The sequence below is a fragment of the Pseudophryne corroboree genome, chromosome 12, assembly GCF_028390025.1.
Source record: "Pseudophryne corroboree isolate aPseCor3 chromosome 12, aPseCor3.hap2, whole genome shotgun sequence".
Classification (NCBI taxonomy): Eukaryota; Metazoa; Chordata; class Amphibia; order Anura; family Myobatrachidae; genus Pseudophryne; species Pseudophryne corroboree.
The window spans coordinates 8401014-8424693 of NC_086455.1; the positions used below are offsets into that span (position 1 = coordinate 8401014).

At 49.4% G+C, this 23680-nt stretch overlaps 1 protein-coding gene and 1 long non-coding RNA gene across 7 annotated transcripts in view; one reads left to right on the forward strand and one right to left on the reverse strand.

Annotated features, from left to right (window-relative positions):
• Positions 1-9203, reverse strand: part of LOC134980185 (uncharacterized) — a 42817-nt gene extending 33614 nt beyond the window's left edge. For 3 of the 5 annotated variants that reach the window (XR_010190348.1, XR_010190349.1, XR_010190347.1), the window contains exons 1-2: positions 8749-9203; positions 5224-5286 (exon numbers count right to left, since the gene is read on the reverse strand). This is a non-coding gene — a long non-coding RNA (uncharacterized LOC134980185). The other 2 variants (XR_010190351.1, XR_010190350.1) reach the window with 2 other exon arrangements.
• Positions 7769-23186, forward strand: PIAS3 (protein inhibitor of activated STAT 3). Of its 2 annotated transcripts, none has more exons than XM_063946881.1 (14): positions 7769-7983; positions 16861-17326; positions 17436-17520; positions 17912-17962; positions 18907-18997; positions 19171-19305; positions 19855-19960; positions 20058-20131; positions 20900-21060; positions 21282-21412; positions 21508-21676; positions 21783-21916; positions 22145-22185; positions 22818-23186. In XM_063946881.1, exons 2-14 carry the CDS (start codon positions 16864-16866, stop codon positions 23076-23078), a joined length of 1902 nt encoding a protein of 633 aa, XP_063802951.1. In that variant the 5' UTR covers positions 7769-7983; positions 16861-16863; the 3' UTR covers positions 23079-23186. The 2 variants fall into 2 exon arrangements, with proteins under 2 accessions (XP_063802951.1, XP_063802950.1); XM_063946880.1 differs by lacking the exon at positions 7769-7983 and adding an exon at positions 11373-11477.
• The last annotated feature ends 494 nt before the right edge of the window (positions 23187-23680 follow it).

Consider the following 23680-nt stretch of genomic DNA (forward strand, 5'->3'; position numbering starts at 1 on the left):
CACCCTTATAAGGCAAAACTTCCATGTGCCTTTTAGAATCTGCATCACCTGTCCACTGCCGAGTCCATAACCCTCTCCTGGCAGAAATGGACAGTGCACTTATTTTAGATGCCAGCCGGCAAATATCCCTCTGTGCATCTCTCATGTATAAGACAGCGTCTTTAATATGCTCTATGTTTAGCAATATAGTGTCCCTGTCTAGGGTGTCAATGTTTTCTGACAGGGAATCTGACCATGCAGCAGCAGCACTGCACATCCATGCTGAAGCAATAGCTGGTCTCAGTATAATACCAGTGTGTGTATATATAGCCTTCAGGAGAGCCTCCTGCTTCCTATCAGCAGGCTCCTTCAGGGCGGCCGTATCCGGAGACGGTAGTGCCACCTTTTTTGATAAGCGTGTAAGCGCTTTATCCACCTTAGGGGGTGTTTCCCAACGTGACCTATCCTCTGGTGGGAAAAGGTACGCCATTAGTAACGTTTTAGAAATTACCAATTTTTTATCTGGGCAAGCCCACGCTTCTTCACACACTTCATTTAATTCTTCAGAAGGGGGAAAAACTACTGGGAGTTTTTTCTCTCCAAACATAATACCCTTTTTTGTGGTACCTGGGGTCACATCAGAAATGTGTAAAACATTTTTCATTGCCTCAATCATGTAACGCGTGGCCCTACTGGACATAACATTAGTCTCTTCGTCGTCGACACTGGTATCAGTATCCGTGTCGACATCTGTGTCTGCCATCTGAGGTAGCGGGCGTTTTAGAGCCCCCGATGGCCTTTGAGACGCCTGGACAGGCACGAGCTGAGAAGCCGGCTGTCCCGCATTTGGCATGTCGTCAAATTTTTTATGTAAGGAGTCGACACTTTCACGTAATTCCTTCCACAAGTCCATCCACTCAGGTGTCTGCCCCGCAGGGGGTGACAACACATTTATAGGCACCTGCTCCTCCTCCACATAAGCCTCCTCATCAAACATGTCGACACAGCAGTACCGACACACCGCACACACACAGGGAATGCTCTGACAGAAGACAGGACCCCACAAAGTCCTTTGGGGAGACAGAGAGAGAGTATGCCAGCACACACCAGAGCGCTATATAATACAGGGATTAACTAAATTATATCCCCTTATAGCTGCTATATGTATATTGCGCCTAAATTTAGTGCCCCCCTCTCTTTTTTTACCCTTTCTGCAGTGTAGACTACAGGGGAGAGCCAGGGAGCTTCCTTCCAGCCGAGCTGTGAGGGAGAAATGGCGCCAGTGTGCTGAGGGAGATAGCTCCGCCCCTTTTTCGGCGGACTTTTCTCCCGCTTTTTAATGGATTCTGGCAGGGGTATTTATCACCTATATAGCCTCTGGGGCTATATATTGTGATATATTTGCCAGCCAAGGTGTTTTTATTGCTGCTCAGGGCGCCCCCCCCCAGCGCCCTGCACCCTCAGTGACCGGAGTGTGAAGTGTGTATGAGGAGCAATGGCGCACAGCTGCAGTGCTGTGCGCTACCTTGGTGAAGACTGATGTCTTCTGCCGCCGATTTTCCGGACTCTTCTTGCTTCTGGCTCTGTAAGGGGGCCGGCGGCGCGGCTCCGGGACCGAACATCAATGGCCGGTTCCATGCGGTCGATCCCTCTGGAGCTAATGGTGTCCAGTAGCCTAAGAAGCCCAAACTACCACCTGTTAGGTAGGTTCGCTTCTTCTCCCCTTAGTCCCTCGCTGCAGTGAGTCTGTTGCCAGCAGATCTCACTGTAAAATAAAAAAACTAAAATATACTTTCTTTCTAGGAGCTCAGGAGAGCCCCTAGTGTGCATCCAGCTCAGCCGGGCACAAGATTCTAACTGAGGTCTGGAGGAGGGTCATAGTGGGAGGAGCCAGTGCACACCAGGTAGTCCTAAAGCTTTCTTAGTTGTGCCCAGTCTCCTGCGGAGCCGCTATTCCCCCATGGTCCTTACGGAGTCCCAGCATCCACTTAGGACGTTAGAGAAAATTATTACAATTATAATTATTAAATTATATAATGAAGAATTTGTGTTAATATTAGTCAGTCTGTAGCATCCCATTATATATATATATATATATATAAATAAAGCAGAATTGCATACTGGGGGCCTCCCAGCACAGGGCGAGGCCACCCAGCATGCTAAGTCCCGCCCAGCGTTGCGATGCCACCATTTTCTTTATCGGAGCGGCTGCGTGTAATGTCACGCAGCCATTGTTGACCGGACCACTCCCCTGCAACGGCCTGTCACTGTCCCCTACACACACACACACACACACACACACACACACACACACACACACACACACACACACACCAAATCATTAAGTGATTGCATCCTTCCAGGCTGCGATGGCATAGTGACTCCTCGCACATGTGCACGGCTGTCGCTGCGCAGACGGTCAGAAAGCGTCCATCTGCGATCGCGCAGCTACTGAATAAGGGCCTATATGGTTTAATATATTTATAAGTGACCGGCTATAAAAATCAATCAATAAATAAAATTTCCTGGTGGAAATGAATGTGTTCAGGGGACATATCATTATTATCAGTATCATCCTAATATTTTTATGTTGTTGTAAACTGCACTTTCATTTATATGGAGCAGATTGGTAGGAATTTGGAAATCTTTAAGGTGTGGCTGAGAGATTAGGAACTGCATGGCTGCGCACACCCCTCCCCCAACCCTTGAAGAGTGGGGTTGGGATGACCCCCAGGCTGCCTCCCCTCCCCCCCCCATTAGCAATCCCTTTGATCTTGCGAGGCATAGATGTATTTACACAACATACATGTGATAAGGACACGTGGCGTGAAGTGCTGTCATGCATGTGTTGCATTATTAGGGCTGGAATGATAATTCTAGACTGATCTGCTGTTCTGTGTCACCCATCCCCCATCCCCTAGAGCAATGCACAGCAATAGGGGGGGGGGGGGGGGGGGGGCATGCATTTCTTCCATGCAAAATCCCCCAGAGCACTCCCAGGACGTTGCTGCCAGACCCCAGGCAGCTATTTCCATAGAGACGGAGAGGAGGAGCGCGTATTGCTGTGCGCTGCAGTTAGGGAGCAGCTGACAAGAACAAGCCCTGGTGAAAAGCGTATAGTGGAGCTGTAGTGGCTGACGTGCCAGCAGTGGGCCTGGCTCTGACCAGAACTTATCTCAGCGCTTGTGAGCAAGTGAGGTTAACGTGTCCTCTGTGAGTGCTGGCACAAGAGCTTACGTTCTTACGCCGGTGCCAGGCGCCGCACAGTACACGTCACTCACTGATACTGAAAGAGTTGTGGATATATGGAACGGCTCACCAGGAGCAAAGTGACAACTATTATTATCAGAAGCTGGCTTCCAGCTGGAAAAAAAAAGGACTTGGGTAATAGACAGCCTTTCGGTTCGCAAGGAAGTCGTGACATCACTGAGGCACGAGGCACACAGTGGCTCCTAGTGAGCAGAAGGGACAGAAGAGTCCATGAAGAAATCACATGATTTCTTTGTGGCCTAGCAATGAGACATAATTAATTTATTGCCTGTTATAAAGAACTTTAGGGGTATTAGTGAATGGGATTCAGTATGATTTATACCAGCGCTGGCATTCCGATATATCAAATCCCAACAGGGAGGAGGTAAGACCGACTCCCACCCCCACACTACCCCCTAACCCTCCCTTTCCTTACACTACCCCCTAAACTCCCCCCCCCCCCGATCCCGGGAAGCCAATCCCGGGATCGGCGGGATCGCGGGATTTGAGCCCAAAAATGCCGGGATTTGAATCCCGGGATTGGAGCATCCAATCCCGGTATTCACGGGATTACACTGCGCATGTGCGGGAGGGAAGGTGTGTTAGTAATACTACTTAGTATTAGGCGGGCGGCAGCCATAGACAAACGCTGAACGCGGTGGCACTTCAAATGTGGCACCGGCCGCCAGCCAATCAGAGCTGGTGGACCGGCAGCCAATCAGGGAAGCTGCCGCAGCAGCGGCAGCCAATCAGGAGCGACTGCTGCAGCCGCTTCCCTGATTGGCTGCCGGTCCGCCAGCTCTGGTTGGCTGGCGGCCGGCGCTTCATTTGAAATGCCGCCGCGTTCAGTGTGTCCATGGCTGCACCCACCTAATAGTAAGTGGTATTACTTACATCCACCCTCCCTCCGTGCAGTGCTAACAGTCTCCCTCCCGCGTCGCTACCAACCCTCCCCGCTACCTACACCCTCCCGCACCGCTACCTACACCCTCCCGCACCGCTACCTACACCCTCCCTTCCGTGCCGCTACCTACACCCTCCCGCACCGCTAACTACATCCTCCCGCACCTCTACCTACACCCTCCCACACCGCTACCTACACCCTCCCGCCCAGCTACCTACACCCTCCCTTCCGTGCCGCTACCTACACCCTCCCGCACCGCTAACTACATCCTCCCGCACCGCTACCTACACCCTCCCACACCGCTACCTACACCCTCCCGCCCAGCTACCTACACCCTCCCTTCCGTGCCGCTACCTACACCCTCCCGCACCGCTACCTACCCTCCAGCGCTGCTCCCTACACCCTTCTTTCACTGATCCCTACTGCAATCCCGGGATCCCGGGATTGAGCGTTTTTCAATCCCGAATCCCGGGATTGAAAAAACAGCCCGGGATTGGCCTCCCTAAAAGCCGGGATCAGTAAATGATCCCAGCTACCGGGATCCCGGCGGTCATTATACCAACGTTGGGATCCAGGTCATTAGAGTGCCGGCAAGGGGGGGCGAGCGCAATGAAGCCCCTTGCAGGCTTTCGGCAAAAGCCGCATTGCGGGCTCGGTGCGCTCGTCACTGGTGCCTTTTTCCCTCTATGGGTGTCGTGGACACGCACAGAGAGGAACTCACCTACCTCGCAGGTATTCCGGCGGCGTTATGGTGCTGGATTCCGGCGGCGGTATTGTGACAGCCGTGATCCCGTCCATTGGTACACGTTTTTTCTCAGTGATGTTACTTAGCACTATTTTTAATATCATTTATAAGGTTTATAACTAGCCTTACCATGCTGTCCCTTTAATCTGGGGCACGCATGGATTATGCAGGTTCTGTGGCTGGTTACAACCAGATGACATGCAGGCTGGAAGTCAGCCAGCCACAGAACCTGTGTAATTCATAAGTGTCCCAGTTTAAAGGGACAGTATGGTAAGCATAGATATAACTAGTTCAGAAAACAGGAATAAATCCATTAAATCAGTTCAGAAATGAATAAAATAATCACCTGCCGCCTTGTCTGGAGTGTGGAAGCTGCTGGAAACCTTTTCTCAACTTTATTCTGAGGCACCTTTGGAAAAGACAAGCACTGTGTTACACAACGGAATAATGGTTTAACAAAATCACAGAGTATATATGCTGTGTAATAAATTACTACAGTGGTTCTCCAACGCAATCCTCACCCCAAACACCTTACATTTCCCAGGTCACCTAGTATCTGCACAGGTGTACTCATTACTCACAGACACATTTCCCAGGTCACCTAGTATCTGCACAGGTGTACTCATTACTCACAGACATTTCCCAGGTGACCTAGCAGGAGCACAGGTGTATTCATTACTCACTGACACATTTCCCTGGTCACCTAGTATCTGCACAGGTGTACTCATTACTCACAGACATTTCCCAGGTGACCTAGCAGGAGCACAGGTATATTCATTACTCACTGACACATTTCCCTGGTCACCTAGTATCTGCACAGGTGTACTCATTACTCACTGACACATTTCCCTGGTCACCTAGTATCTGCACAGGTGTACTCATTACTCACTGACACATTTCCCTGGTCACCTAGCAGGAGCACATGTGTACTCATTACTCACTGACACATTTCCCTGGTCACCTAGTATCTGCACAGGTGTACTCATTACTCACTGACACATTTCCCAGGCCCTCTAGGAGGAGCACAGGTGTACTCATTACTCACTGACACATTTCCCATGTCACCTAACAGGGGCACAGGTGTACTCATTACTCACTAACACATTTCCCAGGCCCCCTAGCAGGAGCACAGGTGTACTAATTACTCACCGACAAAATTCCCAGGTCACTCGGCAGGAGCACATGTGTACTCATTACTCACTGACACATTTCCCAGGTCACCTAGCAGGAGCACAGGTGTACTCACTATCTACTGACACATGTCCCTGGTCACCAAGCAGGGGCACAGGTGTACTCATTACCCACTGACACATTTCCCAGGTCACTCAGTAATGCATACACCTGTGTTCTTGCTGAGTGACCTGGGAAATGTGTCAGTGGGTAATGAGTACACCTGTGCCCCTGCTCGGTGACCTGGGAAATGTGTCAGTGAGTAATGAGTACACCTGTGCACCTGCTAGGTGACCTGGGAAATGTGTCAGTTAGTAATGCATACACCTGTGTTCCTGCTAACTGACACATTTCCCAGGTCACCTAGCAGGTGCACAGGTGTACTCATTACTCACTGACATGTTTCCCAGGTCACCTAGCAGGGGCACAGGTGTACTCATTACCCACTGACACATTTCCCAGGTCACTCAGCAGGAACACAGGTGTATGCATTACTAACTGACACATCTCCCAGGTCACCTAGCAGGTGCACAGGTGTACTCATTACTCACTGACACATTTCCCAGGTCACCTAGCAGGAGCACAGGTGTACTCATTACTCACTGACACATTTCCCAGGTCACCCAGCAGGTGCACAGGTGTACTCATTATCTACTGACACATTTCCCAGGTCACCCAGCAGGTACACAGGTGTACTCATTACTCACTGACACATTTCCCAGGTCACTCAGCAGGAACACAGGTGTATGCATTACTAACTGACACATTTCCCAGGTCACCTAGCAGGTGCACAGGTGTACTCATTACTCACTGACACATTCCCAGGTCACCCAGCAGGTGCACAGGTGTACTCATTATCTACTGACACATTTCCCAGGTCACCCAGCAGGTACACAGGTGTACTCATTACTCACTGACACATTTCCCAGGTCACCTAGCAAGAGCACAGGTGTACTCATTACTCACTGACACATTTCCCAGGTCACCCAGCAGGAGCACATATGTATTCATTATTCACTGACACATTTCCCAGGCCACCTAGTAGGAGCACAGGTGTACTCATTACTCACTGACACATTTCCCAGGTCACCCAGCAGGAGCACAGGTGTACTCATTACCCACTGACACATTTCCCAGGTCACCCAGCAGGAGCACAGGTGTACTTATTATTCACTGACACATTTCCCAGGTCACCTAGTAGGAGCACAGGTGTACGCATTACCCAGTGACACATTTCCCAGGTCACCCAGCAGGAGCACAGGTTTACTCATTACTCACTGACACATTTCCCAGGTCACCTAGTAGGAGCATTATGCCACAGAGAAACCACAGCTCTTATAGTGCACAGTAACCCCACGCTGGTGGTGTAACATCTGTGGGGAGCCGTGGGCGACTGCCCCGGCCGCCCTATTGGTGATATGGCACTGTGTATCATTACATTCTGGGACAGAGCTCTAGTCTCTGAACATACCATTAGATTGCAAGCTCTTCGGAACGCACTCTCCTACTAGAATACTACATAAAGGACGGTGCATGATCCCTACAGACAACATGGCTTTATCTCATACTTAGATAGGACCTCAGGAGATGTAGAAAACACGGTCAGACTCCACTACAGGATCTCAGTAGTAACACAATGACAACAAGCAGATTATGCAGCGAGAAGAGGCGAGATAGCTCCGCCCGGCAGTTCCGCTGCCGGCCAGCAGGGGGCCTGTGTGCATTTCCTGGGCTGAGACTCACTTCTATAAAGTGAAAGTCGTGTTGGATTGTGTGGATTTATATTTTGTAATTTTTTCCCTGCACAGATTGTCCCTGTTTTACACCTGCACCCGGTGCCCGGGCCCCCAGGAGGCGAGCCCCTCCCCCCCACAGCACTTTTATCTTAGGGGGGTCGCAGGAAGACAACCCCCCTCTGCAAAATCTCCTGCTATGGGTAAGTGCTACATTAAAGTCCTGTCTTGTACATACATATAGCTCATCCAGATCCCCCCCCTATAGCCTGGATCTCAGCCCCTGAACTTTGCCCCTTGCTGGGGTGGGTTTGGGGGGTCCCTTAGCTGCTGTATAAAGGTGGGAACCCTAAAGAGTGGGGCTGGACCTTTAAATTTTAGGCGGTCTGCCGGAGCCATCTCCTAACAAAGACACCTCCCGCCGCCGGGGACTAGTAACCCTCTGCTGGCTGCAGTGTTCCTGCACTTCCTGGCCTGCTGGGCACCCCTTCCTTCCCGGGGCATCCCTGCATTCTGTGTTCAGGATCTGTAATGGGCACAGCTGGTTTTTAATATTGATTATAAATATAAAGTCACCTATTTATGACTGGTTCTGGCTGACATTGTCATGTGTGGGGGCAGTGACACTGGCATTACACAGGGGAAATATACTTAAGTGGGGGGTTAAATACAGTATATACCGCTTTAGCGCCGTGTGATATATCAGATTGTTCCATTCCAGGTACAGGAGCTTAGGCGGTGGATGTCGCCTGGCGTGGGAAAGTTTGTGTACAGAAGTACAACACTGCAATACACAGCCCTTGGGGAGGTGGGGTGTATGTAACCGTGTCGACATGTTTAACAAAACGCTGACCGTAGCCCTAATGACATTTTCACTGTCGACAAATGTCAACATTTATAACCATGCTGACATCCTAACATTCAACTGAAATGCCGACACAGAGAATGTTGACATCCTGAGTGCATACCTTATGCATTGATGTGTCGGGGTGCCAGAGGGATGAGCTGGGGTATTGTGTTATTCTGCGATGGCATGACAGTCACCTGGTGCGCAGTCATGGAGTTGGTGTCAGGTGCCCAGGCATCATTGGGTATGTGCCAGCTCCACATGTGGCACACAGGAGGATATTGACGATGAAACTTTGCAAGAGGCAGAGAGTGGTTCATCACTGATACTTGCCACAGGGTAAGGCGTTGGGCCGCCATGCTGTTCCTCCGATGTCGGCAGTCTGTGCCAGTCTGTCACCCAATGTGCCTGTGGCGTGGGTCTGGTATTCCCCTACACAAGGACACTGTGCCCGCTAGTAACCCCCATACTGTGAGCTGTCTCATTATAGAATAGAGGACTTTCTACTATACGACGCCTGTCCCTTTTTTTTTTTTACTGGTTTGTCCCAATGTCTCTTTCCGCTTAGTAATAGTATGTGCCCCCCCTTCCTCTTTCCAGTAACGGCCCATACACCCCCCCCCCCCCCCCATTCCACCTGTTTCTTCCCGGTAATAACCTGCCCACTTCTCAGTAATGTCCTGGTATCCCTGCTGTATAGTCATGTTCTAGTGGCCAAGTGCCATACCACTGTCCCCGCCTGAGTCATCTGTACCCCCCAGTGCCCACGCAATAATGGTGCAACCACCCCTCCCTCATAGTGATGGCCTGTCCCCCCCCCCCCCCTTCCCCAACATGGCCTACTGGGAAGGTGGCTTCTCTCCAAGTGTTTTCTCTGATCCAAATCTGTGAATTTATCTCTTTTATCATTGTAATCATCTGCTGAAATCAATGACCCAGGTCTCCCCATAGTAATGTCCTACATGTCTGATAAATGGTCTGCGGCTACTCCGTGTCTCCATGTAATGTTCATGTTACCAGTCACTCATTGCATCATCAAAACTGTCCATCCCTGTGTGTACTAATGGCAATATTCCCTTCTACCCCGGGCACTCATAGTAATGGCGATATTCCCCTCTACCCACCTCTCCCACTTCTACCCCGGTCTCTAATGGTGATATTCCCCCTCTACCTACCTCTCCCACTTCTACCCCGCTCACTAATGGTGATATTCCCCCCTCTACCTACCTCTCCCACTTCTACCCCGCACACTAATGGTGATATTCCCCCCTCTACCTACCTCTCCCACTTCTACCCCGGTCACTCATAGTAATGGCGATATTCCCCCTCTCCTTCCTTTTATAGACCTCTACCTACTTTTCCCCCTTCTACCCCGGTCACTCATAGTAATAGTGATGTCCCCCTCTTACTTCCTTATATAGGCCTCTACCTACCTCTCCCCCTTCTACCCCGGTCACTCATAGTAATGGCGATATTACCCCTCTCCTTCCTTTATATAGACCTCTACCCCGGTCACTCATAGTAATGGTGTTGTCCCCCTCTTACTTATATAGGCCTCTACCTACCTCTCCCCCTTCTACCCCGGTCACTCATAGTAATGGTGATGTCCCCCTCCCCTTCCTCCCTCCCTTATATTATTCATGATGTACGCTCTGCCTCTGCTCATATAAATGTTATGTCGGCAGACAGTCGACATACAATATGTTGGCTATATAATGTCACATGTCAACATTTCCAAGATATCAACATATGATGTCCTTTCTTGCCTGTAATGCTGATGTCTCAATTTACACTAGCGATGCCCCTTCCTCACAGTAATATAATAATGCCCCAGTGTAGCAGTATTGCCCCTTCCTCGCAGTAATATGATGCCCCAATATAGCATAGTATTGCCCCCTCCTCAGTATAATTGCCTCTGTATAGCAGTATTGCCTCCTTAGCAGTATATTAATTGCCCCTATATGCCGCCATTGCCCCCTCCTCGGTAGTGTAATGATAATTGTCCCTGTATGGCGGTATTGCCCCCTCCTCAGCAGTAGTGTAATAATTGCCCCTGTATGGCAGTACTGCCTCCTCCTCAGTAGTATAATGATAATTGCCCCTGTATGGCAGTGTTGCCCCCTCCTCAGTAGTAGTGTAATGATAATTGCCCCTGTATGGCAGTATTGCCCCCTCCTCAGTAGTAGTAGTATAATGATAATTGCCCCGGTATGGCAGTATTGCCCCCTCCTCGGTAGTATAATGATAATTGCCCCTGTATGGCAGTATTGCCCTCTCCTCAGTAGTATAATGATAATTGCCCCTGTATGGCAGTATTGCCCCCTCCTTAGCAGTATAATGATAATTGCCCCTGTATGGCAGTATTGCCCCCTCCTCAGTAGTATAATGATAATTGCCCCTGTATGGCAGTATTGCCCCCTCCTCAGTAGTATAATGATAATTGCCCCGGTATGGCAGTATTGCCCCCTCCTCAGTAGTAGTATAATGATAATTGCCCCGGTATGGCAGTATTGCCCCCTCCTCAGTAGTAGTATAATGATAATTGCCCTGGTATGGCAGTATTGCCCCCTCCTCAGCAGTATAATGATAATTGCCCCTGTATGGCAGTATTGCCCCCTCCTCAGCAGTATAATGATAATTGCCCATGTATGGCGGTATTACCCCCTCCTCTTGATGATATCCCCCCCTGTGCACAGCTGTAGGGTCCCCGGGTCCCCCCCTCCATGTCCCTGCCCGCCCCGCATCGCCCCCTCCCCGGCCTCTCCTCACGCCGTCCCCGGGCTGGTTCTTTCTCCCCGGTCCCTGAGTCCTCCCGTCCCCGAGCCATGTCTCAAGATGGCGGAGCTCAAGGTACCGGGGAGAAGGGAGGGCGCCGGGGCTCAGCGGGACTCCATGCGGGGCACAGTGAGGGGGAAGCCGGGCAGCAGCTGGGAGACACCGGGGATCGGGCCTAGGCCGGGGCGTGTGTGTGCGCTGGATGTATATCAGTGTCCCGGCGTTATAACGACCGCATATATAGCACGTTGTCCCGGCGTTATGTAGCAGTCATTCCCCACCTCTGTGCCCGGGCACACCAGCACTAGTGATAGCCAGGCTTCAGCACAGGTGCTTACGCCAAAATAACTGAGGTGCTGCTTAATAAGTCACCTGTGCTCAAGCATGGAGATCACGAAAACCTGGACTGTTAGTGTTCCTTAAGGTCCGAGGCTGGGAATGCCTGATCTACAGTATATAGCACATTGCCCCAGCGTTATATAGATGGTGTATATACAATATTGTATCTTAACTGCTGTCCCCCCCCCCCCCCCCCCCGCCCTGTCTGTATCCCCCCCCCCCCGCCCTGTCTGTATCCCCCCCCCCCGCCCTGTCTGTATCCCCCCCCCCGCCCTGTCTGTATCCCCCCCCCCGCCCTGTCTGTATCCCCCCCCCACCCTGTCTGTATCCCCCCCGCCCTGTCTGTATCCCCCCAACTGTCTCTGTATCCTCCCAACTGTCTCTGTATCCTCCCAACTGTCTCTGTATCCTCCCAACTGTCCCTGTATCCTCCCAACTGTCCCTGTATCCTCCCAACTGTCCCTGTATCCTCCCAACTGTCCCTGTATCCCCCACCATCTGTCTCTTCCCACCATCTGTCTCTTCCCACCTGTCCCTGTCTTCTTCCCACCTGTCCCTGTCTTCTTCCCACCTGTCCCTGTCTTCTTCCCACCTGTCTGTCTCTGTATCCTCCCATCTGTCTCTGTATCCTCCCATCTGTCTCTGTATCCTCCCATCTGTCTCTGTATCCTCCCATCTGTCTCTGTATCCTCCCACCTGTCTCTGTATCCTCCCACCTGTCTCTGTATCCTCCCACCTGTCTCTGTATCCTCCCACCTGTCTCTGTATCCTCCCACCTGTCTCTGTATCCTCCCACCTGTCTCTGTATCCTTCCACCTGTCCCTGTCTCTTCCCACCTGTCTCTGTATCCCCCCCCACCTGTCCCTGCACCCCCCCCCACCAAGTGTCTCTGTATCCCCCCACCATCTGTCTCTTCCCAACTGTCCTTGCACCCCCACCATCTGTCTCTTCCCAACTGTCTCTCCCCACCTGTCTCTGTATCCTCCCAACTGTCCCTGCCACCCCCACCACCAACTGTCCCTGCATCCCCACCCACCAAGTGTCTCTGTAACCTCCCAACTGTCCCTGTATCCCTAAACCATCTGTCTCTTCCCAACTGTCCTGCACCCCCCTCCCCTCCCCATCTGTCTCTTTCTAATTGTTCCTGTATCCATCTGTCTTGTACCCTCCACAACTGTCCCTGCATCCGCCCACCATCTGTCTCTGTATCCCCCCACCATCTGTCTCTGTATCCCCCCACCATCTGTCTCTGTATCCCCCCCACCATCTGTCCCTGCATCCCGCCACCATCTGTCTCTGTATCCCCCCACCATCTGTCTCTGTATCCCCCCACCATCTGTCTCTGTATCCCCCCACCATCTGTCCCTGCATCCCCCCCACCATCTGTCCCTGCATCCCCCCCACCATCTGTCTCTGTATCCTCCCAACTGTCCCTGCATCCCCCCACCATCTGTCTCTGCATCCCCCCACCATCTGTCTCTGCCCAGCTGTCCCTGCACCCCCCCCCCCACCATCTGTCTCTGCATCCCCCCCACCATCTGTCTCTGCATCCCCCCCACCATCTGTCTCTGTATCCCCCCCCACCATCTGTCTCTGCCCCCCCCCCCCATCTGTCTCTGTATCCCCCCCACCATCTGTCTCTGTATCCCCCCCACCATCTGTCTCTGTATCCCCCCCACCATCTGTCTCTGTATCCTCCCAGCATCTGTCCCTGTATCCTCCCAGCATCTGTCTCTGTATCCTCCCAGCATCTGTCTCTGTATCCTCCCAGCATCTGTCTCTGTATCCTCCCAGCATCTGTCTCTGTATCCTCCCAGCATCTGTCTCTGTATCCTCCCAGCATCTGTCTCTGTATCCTCCCACCATCTGTCTCTGTATCCTCCCAGCATCTGTCTCTGTATCCTCCCAGCATCTGTCTCTGTATCCTCCCACCATCTGTCTCTGTATCCTCCCACCATCTGTCTCTGTATCCTCCCAGCATCTGTCTCTGTATCCTCCCCATCTGTCTCTGTATCCCCCCACCATCTGTCTCTGTATCCTCCCACCATCTGTCTCTGTATCCTCCCACCATCTGTCTCTGTATCCTCCCCATCTGTCTCTGTATCCTCCCCATCTGTCTCTGTATCCTCCCAGCATCTGTCTCTGTATCCTCCCACCATCTGTCTCTGTATCCTCCCACCATCTGTCTCTGTATCCTCCCACCATCTGTCTCTGTATCCTCCCAGCATCTGTCTCTGTATCCTCCCCATCTGTCTCTGTATCCTCCCAGCATCTGTCTCTGTATCCTCCCACCATCTGTCTCTGTATCCTCCCACCATCTGTCTCTGTATCCCCCCCACCATCTGTCTCTGTATCCCCCCCACCATCTGTCTCTGTATCCCCCCCACCATCTGTCTCTGTATCCCCCCCACCATCTGTCTCTGTATCCTCCCACCATCTGTCTCTGTATCCTCCCACCATCTGTCTCTGTATCCTCCCAGCATCTGTCTCTGTATCCTCCCCATCTGTCTCTGTATCCTCCCAGCATCTGTCTCTGTATCCTCCCACCATCTGTCTCTGTATCCTCCCACCATCTGTCTCTGTATCCCCCCCACCATCTGTCTCTGTATCCCCCCCACCATCTGTCTCTGTATCCCCCCCACCATCTGTCTCTGTATCCCCCCCACCATCTGTCTCTGTATCCTCCCACCATCTGTCTCTGTATCCTCCCACCATCTGTCTCTGTATCTTCCTGACTGTCCCCAGGGGTGGAGTAAGCCTTGGGGGAGCCCGGGGGAGGGGTGGTGTATATTACATTGTGCATGCCTCCCAACATGACCTCTTCCAGGAGGGACAAAATGCTCTCTACCTGGACTTCCCTCTTAATATATGATTGGTGTCACCTGAATTGAACTATTTCATTGATAAGAACGGTGTCACCACAGGTGATTGCACTCATAACTTAAGAGGTAAGTCCAGGTAGAGAACATTCTGTCCCTCCTGGGATGGGTCGTGTTGGGAGGTATGGATTGTGTATATATAATAATAATAATAATACATGAGCACTGTTTATAGCTCCACCTAATTGAGAGACAACTATTTTATGTAGTGGAACAAAGACAACTTAAAACAACAAATGATCATAGAATAATAAAATCCATGAAACCTGATATCATAGTGCAGTGATTTTCAACCTTTTTTCACTTGCGACACACCAAACAATATTTTTAAATTGCCAAGGCGTATCAATGGTGTATCAGTTCCCCACAGAAAAAAAAAATCCACACACATTGGCCTACACAGAAAAAACAATGTTGCTCACACATAAATCAATCACATTTCTCCCCACATAAATCCTATTGCTCCCTACATGAATTATTCACATTGTCCCCCCCATAAATCCTTATTCTCCCCACATAAATCCTATTGTTCCCCACAGGAAAACTATAAAATAACAAATATTAGCCCCTACTGGTCAGCGGTTCCGGTATGAATGGTCGACCATGTTATGGTCGACAGTCATTAGGTCGACCACTATTGGTCGACATTGACATGGACACATGAAAAAGTCGACATGAGTTTAACTTTTTTGGGTGTCGTTTTTTGCGTAAAGTGACTGGGAACCCCAATTAGTGCACCGCGTCCCCTCGCATGGCTCGCTTCGCTCGCCATGCTTCGGGCATGGTGCCTTCGCTCCGCTACCGCTTCGCTCGGCACAGATTACCGTTCCAATCGTAGTCCACGTGGATCGTAAAGTATGGAAAAGTTCCCCAAAAGAAAAAAAAGTTAAAAAAACTCATGTCAACCTTTTCCTGTGTCGACCTTTCATGTGTCGACCATTTTTCATGAGTCGACCATGTGTCCATGTTGACCATGTCAACCAATAGTGGTCGACCTAATGACTGTCGACCATAACATGGTCGACCATGTGAACGGATACCCTGGTCAGCTGTCCTCCTTCCTGTCTCTCAGTGGCGAGGATTGTTCATAGTGGAGTGCTGCGAATACTGAGCAGCGGGCAGGTGTGGATGTGGGTGGGCAAGGAAAGCTGTGTATGCAGGCAGGAACTGGAAGATATGTATGCAGGCGGGTAGGCTGGCTGGGTGGTGAGATGCGGCGGCCATGACCTATAATGTCACCGAAGCATGACTAATCCTCTAAGAAGAGCCCAGGCCAACAGTTCTCTCTGAAGGTGCAAGAAGCTGCTCTGGCTCCGTGGCACGCCTTGCAGATGGTTGCGGCACACTAGTGTGCCACAGCACACTGGTTGAAAAAGCCTGTCCTAGTGTGTCTGCCTGCACTGCATACTGTCCTGCTGGCTTCCTGGTTCTGCTGCTGCCCAAGAGGGAAAGCTAGTGGCCAGGGGAACCCCCTGACAAATGGGGGGCTCGGGGTACAGTATGCCCTGCGGCCCCTCTTAATCTGGCTGTGACTGTCCCTGTGTCTCCCCTTATCTGTCTCTGTATCTTCCCAAATGACCCTGTATCCACCCATCCCCCCCAATGACCCTGTATCTTCCCCCATCTGTCTCTGTATGTTCCCAAATGCCGCCACCTCCCTTCCCTGTTCCCTCTGGGGAAGTCCCGTTATCTCTTATCACCCTGCTGTCGTTATCTCTCCTTTCTGCACAAACTCTGTGTAATAGAAATACCTGCTTTTATCCTATAAGTGTAATATAAAGTCAGCCATACAAGCTGTTTATTCATTATCTTAGGGTATTGGCTGATGTTTGACAGTATTTTACAGAAATATGTCAGCGTGCAGTGAGCAACGTCTAAGAAATCACACAAAGGGCGGAATTCAATAGGTTTACATTCCATGCTAATTAAATGGTTCCCGACGGATCAATTCAGTTGTTTTTGGGCGCACATAAATTATTGCGCTTGTCGTGCCCAAATAGACCGCATTTAGCCACGTCATGCTGCTAAACGCGACTTAAGTCCATGTTAGCGCACCAAAACGGCACCGCAGGAGGCTGCGAGCAGAAATGTGTGCGCCCGATTGCACCAGCAATTGTCTTCTGAGCCTCCCCCTCCCCGGATTTGGTCTAATCAATGCCCAAAGTCACATCACCTTGATACGCTCATGGCTTGGTGGGTAAGTGTTCTCATAACCCGTCTTTGTGTTTCTTCCCACCCAGCACATGGTTATGAGCTTTAGAGTGTCCGAACTACAAGTTCTCCTAGGCTTCGCCGGCAGGAATAAGAGCGGACGAAAACACGAGCTCCTCAGCAAGGCCCTCCATCTGGTAAAGTCTGGCTGTAATCCCACCATCCTGATGAAGATCAAAGAGCTTTACCGTAGGAGATTCCCCCGTAAGGTCCTGAACACTGCAGAATTAACAATGTTGCACATGCAGACTGGAGCGCTGCCCAACGCTGGCTCGCTAACGCAAGGAGCCGTGTGCCACCTGGGATATGACACCGGCGCCATCTCGGGCTCGGTGCCGCCTTCTATGTTGCCGCCTATACCCATGTTGGGCCCCAAACATGAAACGGACATTCAGCACCTCTCCCCGCCCATTCACCCTGTACATCCGGACGTCAAGATGAAGAGGCTCCCCTTCTACGACGTCTATGATGAACTTATCAAACCCACCACGTTGGGTGAGTCTGGCGCTTCTTCATTGTATACTCACAGGTGGCGCACTCCGTCTCTTCCTTTACTGCCCGTACTCTGTGTACGGTTTGTAACAACCTCTCCGTTTCCCTCCAGCCTCAACGAACACCCAGCGGTTTGAAGAGGCCCATTTTAACTTTGCCCTGACCCCACAACAAGTCCATCAAATCCTCACATCCAGGTTGGTTTGTAGAACATGTGCAAACTGTGCATGGAAGGTGAATATATTAGCAATGATATCACAAAAAAAGCAATTTCATTATAGTAATAGTAAATTGCCATGGAGAGTTTAAGCATACTAGATCATTTTTCTAAACATGTCACCTTTCTACAAGTGACCGGAACAGGAAGCCTGCTGGACTTACACGGTTAAAAAATAAAAATGGTTCAGTTATTACTATATTTACATAAAAAAAAAAAAAAAAAAAAAAAATATATATATATATATATATATATATATATATATATATATATATATATATATATATATATATAAATTTGTAAAATGCTTTAATACTGTTCTTTAAAACCATTTCGTGATTGGTGTCTAATTTTTTTCTTTTCTTTTACAGAGATATATTACCTGGCGCTAAATGCGATTACACAGTCCAGGTGCAACTGAGGTAACTAGCTGTCCAGTGACTATTAATGATATCCCACTTCTAACACCAATACCAATGGTCCCACCCATTTCCCCTTCTAATTTAGTTTAAATGAAGGGGTTCACCAGTTGCCTGGGACCAAATACTGGGTTAGCCATGTGATTTACATTTTTGACAGTTATATTGTTTGTCATATTAACATAGGCAACAGTACAAAAAATAATATAATTACATTCTACGTATAAAGTAAAACTGGCCAACTGCGTCATCTGGGTCCCAGACGCAATACAGTCTTGAGACTCGCACCTTAATAGTCTGTCACAGTTTTGCTGTGTAGGAATCTCCCTGTATAGATTGATATGGCACCTATCAGCTTTGAAATGGTAGGGGGGCTCTATCCAGATTCTCCAGTAATACAATCCCTGCCTCCATCCAGTGATGCCACCTCCCAGCTTCCCAAGCATGAGTGCTGGAATCCAATCTTTTTATGTACCAAGGGCAGGGTTCCGGCACGGCGGTCGTATAACGCCAGAGAGTGACGCTTCTGAGAGCAGGAAACCTGAGTGTGAAATCTCAGCCCAAGTCCACATTACTTCACGGGTACCATTGCCCTAGTAGTGTCTAATGAGTCAACAGCGATAGCATTGTGGGCCTCAGTTGCTGGAAATACATTTTAGGTTATTTGTTAAGTAGTTTGAAGAGATTGGAGGGTTAGAAGCTGAATCTGGAATGTCCACAGAGGTGTGTGGTGGGAGCTGAGGCTTTCATCAGGGCTGAATCTGGAATGTCCACAGAGGTGTGTGGTGGGAGCTGAGGCTTTCATCAGGGCTGAATCTGGAATGTCCACCGAGGTGCATGGTGGGAGCTCAGGCTTTCATCAGGGCTGAATCTGGAATGTCCACAGAGGTGCGTGGTGGGAGCTCAGGCTTTCATCAGGGCTGATCCTATCTGCTTCCTCTGTCCAGGTTCTGCCTGTGTGAGACCAGCTGTCCTCAGGAAGATTATTTCCCTCCCAACCTGTTTGTGAAAGTGAACGGGAAGCTCTGCCCTTTGCCAGTAAGTAAAATGGCTCCGTTCTTATCAGGCTGGCCACATACACTGCACCATGGTCTGGTCCACACACCTGAAATCTTGCACAGTTCCTGCCGCGTTGAGCAGGATTACTGACCCTTGTTGGTCAGTGTAACCAGGCTGAACATTGATGAAATTCTCTCTTGTCCCGCATCTAGGGTTACCTCCCCCCCACCAAGAACGGAGCGGAGCCAAAGAGGCCGAGTAGACCCATCAACATCTCCCCGCTCATCCGTCTGTCATCCACAGTCCCCAACACTATTGTCGTTAACTGGTCATCGGAGTTCGGCAGGGTGAGTGATAGCCTGTCCAAGATGGATCAAGGTGCATTTTGCTTTATGGCGCGTGTTGTAGTAACGCAACAGTTCTTGCTAAACAGAAGAGCCTGGAGATCCTTAAATGTGCACAGGCTGAACTGAGCAATTGTCATAAAAGCTGATTGGACAATGATGCATGACCAACCGTGATGGTTGGTCATGCATCATTTTAGCATTCAAAATTCCCGGTGCTGGGGCATAAACCACAGTGGTCCAAGCCGGGGGCCAACCACGAGTCCACTAATTTTTATACAACCAGTTTTACTTTATTATTATTATTATTATTTTTTGTATGTCATTCTAGATAAGGGTTGTGCTTTAATAGTGCTATAAATATCTGTACTCAAGCAGAGAGGTCCTGTACACTTGTATCTTGCTCTTTTAGAGGTGCTTAATGTTGTTAAGTATTTACAACTGATTGACAGTATTGAATTCATTCTGCGGAGAGAGTATTAGAAGACGTCATTTTAGGTCTTGGGCCGTTCCCCGTCTCTCTTGACGCTCTTTCTCCTGTGTGCGTTTCAGAATTACTCTCTGTCCGTCTACCTGGTCAAACAGCTGACGTCCGTCACCCTGCTGCAGAAACTGCGGGCGAAAGGCATCCGTAACCCAGACCATTCCCGAGCGCTGAGTGAGTCCAGGCTCCTTTACCAAGCTCCCCGGCTTCCGTGTTGAGAACCTCTTCCTGCTCATTGACCTCTGTTTTTTTTATGTTTTCATAACAACAGTAAAAGAAAAGCTGACGGCAGATCCAGACAGCGAGATCGCAACCACCAGCTTGCGGGTCTCTCTGATGTGTCCGGTGAGTCTAAAAAACCCATCGTGATAATCCCCTTACTCGATCTGCGCTAATACAATAAATAGTTCCATAATATGAATAAGTCTTAAAAGAGTTTGGCAGCTCCCCTTGGAAGAGCCCTATCAGCAAAGGATCCAAATAACCACATACAACTCTCAAAACCAACTCTCACCCTTCAAACAATGAATTGTCACAAAGTCCATGGTTGAGTGGGCCCGATTCATGTTTGTATGGGATTGCACAGCCGTACGGAAGCCGCAGTGCAATTCCGTCTAATTAAAATTGCAATGCAGCAGGAGGAGCCTATAGGAGATAGACGTGACGATCCAATTTCCCTGGACCCATCATGGCTTACAAGTATGAATCAAGCCCAGTATCCAATATTGGTAGTAAATTAAACAATCGGCACCAATTGATGGATCTATAAAACGGTCAGTGTCTTGTTATGAGTCCAACCAGTGAATCCTCTGATCTGGTGTCTTTCATATAAACCGCATTCAGGAACAGGATGACTGCTGTTATAAACCCTTTTCTTTTGGATCCTGTATTCAGGACCAAAAATATATATATTTAAAACTACGTAGCAAGTATTTTATGAAGTGGAGGTTTAACTCTGGGGTTAACTAAAACACAACTGATGTGGTGGGAAATACGGCAAATATAAAGCCACAGAATATGGAGACGGGACATTTCCACTCTTCTTCTCGTAAAGACTGTATCTGACCAGGTGACCTCTGACCTGCCAGTGACCACAATCTCCTCTATCCACAGCTGGGGAAGATGCGTCTGACTGTGCCCTGCAGAGCCATCACGTGCACCCACCTCCAGTGCTTTGACGCAGCCCTGTATCTTCAGATGAACGAGAAGAAACCAACATGGACGTGTCCGGTGTGCGATAAGAAGGCGCCGTACGATATGTTAATTATAGATGGGTGCGTATGGGCTAAGAAATATATTATTTTTCATTTATATGGTGCTGTCTGCAACAAATTGGTAGATTTCTTTTTACCTCTGCTGCCAACCTCACCCATTCTGTTGCCATCCTCGCCCATTCTCCTTTTTCGTGGTTTTCCTACTAGAAGTAATATTTCATATGACTATTCTTGTTTTGGGATGTATATATCCATGTTCTTTCCTCCCTTTTCTCCTTCAGCCTCTTCATGGAAATCCTGAACTCCTGCACAGACTGCGATGAGATCCAGTTCATGGAAGACGGGTCCTGGTGTCCCATGAAGCCTAAGAAGGAGAAACTGGACATGTCTTCATCGTATGGTGGGCTTGACGGTAAGATGGTCCTATATCTCAGTCATATGATTGAGGTCCACGCTGGTGGAAGATGACTCCCGATCACCAGTGTCCTCTCTACTCTCCTCTTTCAGCCACTACCATCTACAACCTCAGCTCCGACCTCAAGCACAGTACAGAGACCAAGAAGAGGGTGGAAGTCATAGACTTGACCTTGGATAGTTCATCGGATGAAGACGAGCCCGCAGCCAAGAGGCAGTGTCCCGTCACGTCGGCGACTAGTCCCTCCCTCGGATCCAAAGGGTAACTTATCAAAGAATAGGAGTTCTAATAGATCTTGCCACTTGCCGGGACAAAGAGGGGTCTTATTTATTTCTCATGATTTATAGTTATAATGATTTTATTTTAGGGTGATCAGCGTTGACCATCAAACGTCGTCTGTTCTGAGAAGCCCGCCATTGACGACAATAGGCAACGATTACCTGTCCGGCCTTCCTATCCCCGATTACCACCGATCTTTTGCAGTTCCAGGTGACCTTCAAGGTAATGAGGACTTCAGTCTTGTGCGCCAGGACCCAAGACCGTACAGTCAATGCCGTGTGGGCCGTTAAATTTATCCGCAGTCTTTATATATAGTGGCCTTCCCCTCCTTACATCCTATAAATGCTGTTATATGATTTTATACATATGTGCCCATGTCATGGTTCGGCAATTTTAGAAAATCTTTTTTTTTTTTTTTCTTCCCCCCCCCCCCCCCCCTTCCACCTACAGGTCTCGATTTGTTTTCCTTTCTTCAGACAACTGATAATCAGGTGAGCGACAAGAAGGTGCAACAGTAGTCCTGTTTTGTTACGCATGAGTTTTGATAGAGATGTAGACTTGTCCCCTAGCGGTGAGACATTGCAGATCAGAAATATCCATTGCTTTAATAGGGGAGCCCTCGTCTTTCGTTCCCAAGAGGCACAATCCGTGTTTTAGATTCTCCCTGCTGTTCTTTTCAGTGCATCGATTTCAATTGTAAAATTTGCTAGTGAGCGGAACCTGGAGTTTTACTTATTTTAGGGGATCTGCATCTCTGCACTGCGTAGTCTTACCTGTGACATTACAAGTTGCTCGTTGCTTCTGCCATATTTTTGTGAAAGTCCATCCCTTATATTGCTTTGTCCTGTTAGAATTGGATGATGCAGTCTGCTTTCTACACCTTGATCTGCGTATATATTACTGGGATTATATATATTGCTGGCTGCAGCCCTGCCCACTCTGGGAGGCTTCGTCATGGCAGCCCTCAACCAGGAAATGCTTAGATTGTAGAACTGGCGTAAGTCGGTATAGGACATCCAATATGTAACACTTTCACGGGAATTAAGTCCCCTCGTCTGAAAATCAGTATTTGCCTTTATTTCTGCTCAGACTGATGTATTTATTTCCTGTTGCCCCCTCTCAGCATTACAGCCCATCCGTCATCACCTCCTTGGATGAGCAGGATGCCCTGAGCCACTTCTTCCAGTACCGGGGTCCTACATCCCAATACATGAGCCCGCTCAGCCAGGTGCTGTCCGGATCCCACGCGGTCACCAACAGCAGCAGCCGAATAAGCAGCATCGTATCCACCAGCACAATACGGGACAGCCACGGACACAGCGGCTCCCAGAACTCATCATCCGCACTGCCAGGGTGCAGACCGGACATTATATCCTTGGACTGACCGGAAGCGGAGTAACAGGGATCCTGGCGTTGGGACTTGGCAGCGACGCCCGGTGTACATAAACCATGACACTTTCTTCGGCTCTATTTAAAGTAACAAAACCCCTTCTTCTTGGGTCTTGTCAATTTTTATTTTATAAGGCGATCCCTATGGAAACATGCTAAGCTCTAAATTCCATAGTGCCGCTCAGCCACAATGTACAGAGAGAGACCAGTATGGATTATATATAATCCACCCAGCAATGATTATAGTATTGCAACTTCCCCTATCTTAAATTCACATTTTAATACAGCGAACAGTACGATAGTTTTAATAACAAATGATTCAATATACAGGTGGAGCCCTCTTCATCTTTACCTTTAATAAGAGTAACTGAGCCAGGACAGTCGGACTTAGGGGGTCATTCCGAGTTGATCGCTCGTTAGCTACTTTTAGCAGCCGTGCAAACGCATTGTCGCCGCCCACCGGGGAGTGTATTTTCGCTTTGCAGAAGTGCGAACGCCTGTGCAGCAGAGCGCCTGCAAAATAATTTTGTGCAAAACAAGAGCAGCTCTGGACTTATCCTGTGCGATGATTCTAACAACGGAGGGACGGCTTTTGAC

Bases quoted from the DNA above. Each gene is read 5' to 3' on its own strand.
- PIAS3 (XM_063946880.1), top strand. The intron at 21,061-21,281 runs GTGCGTATGGGC...TTTCTCCTTCAG, and splicing joins GATATGTTAATTATAGATGG to CCTCTTCATGGAAATCCTGA. The intron at 21,917-22,144 runs GTAATGAGGACT...TTCCACCTACAG, and splicing joins AGTTCCAGGTGACCTTCAAG to GTCTCGATTTGTTTTCCTTT.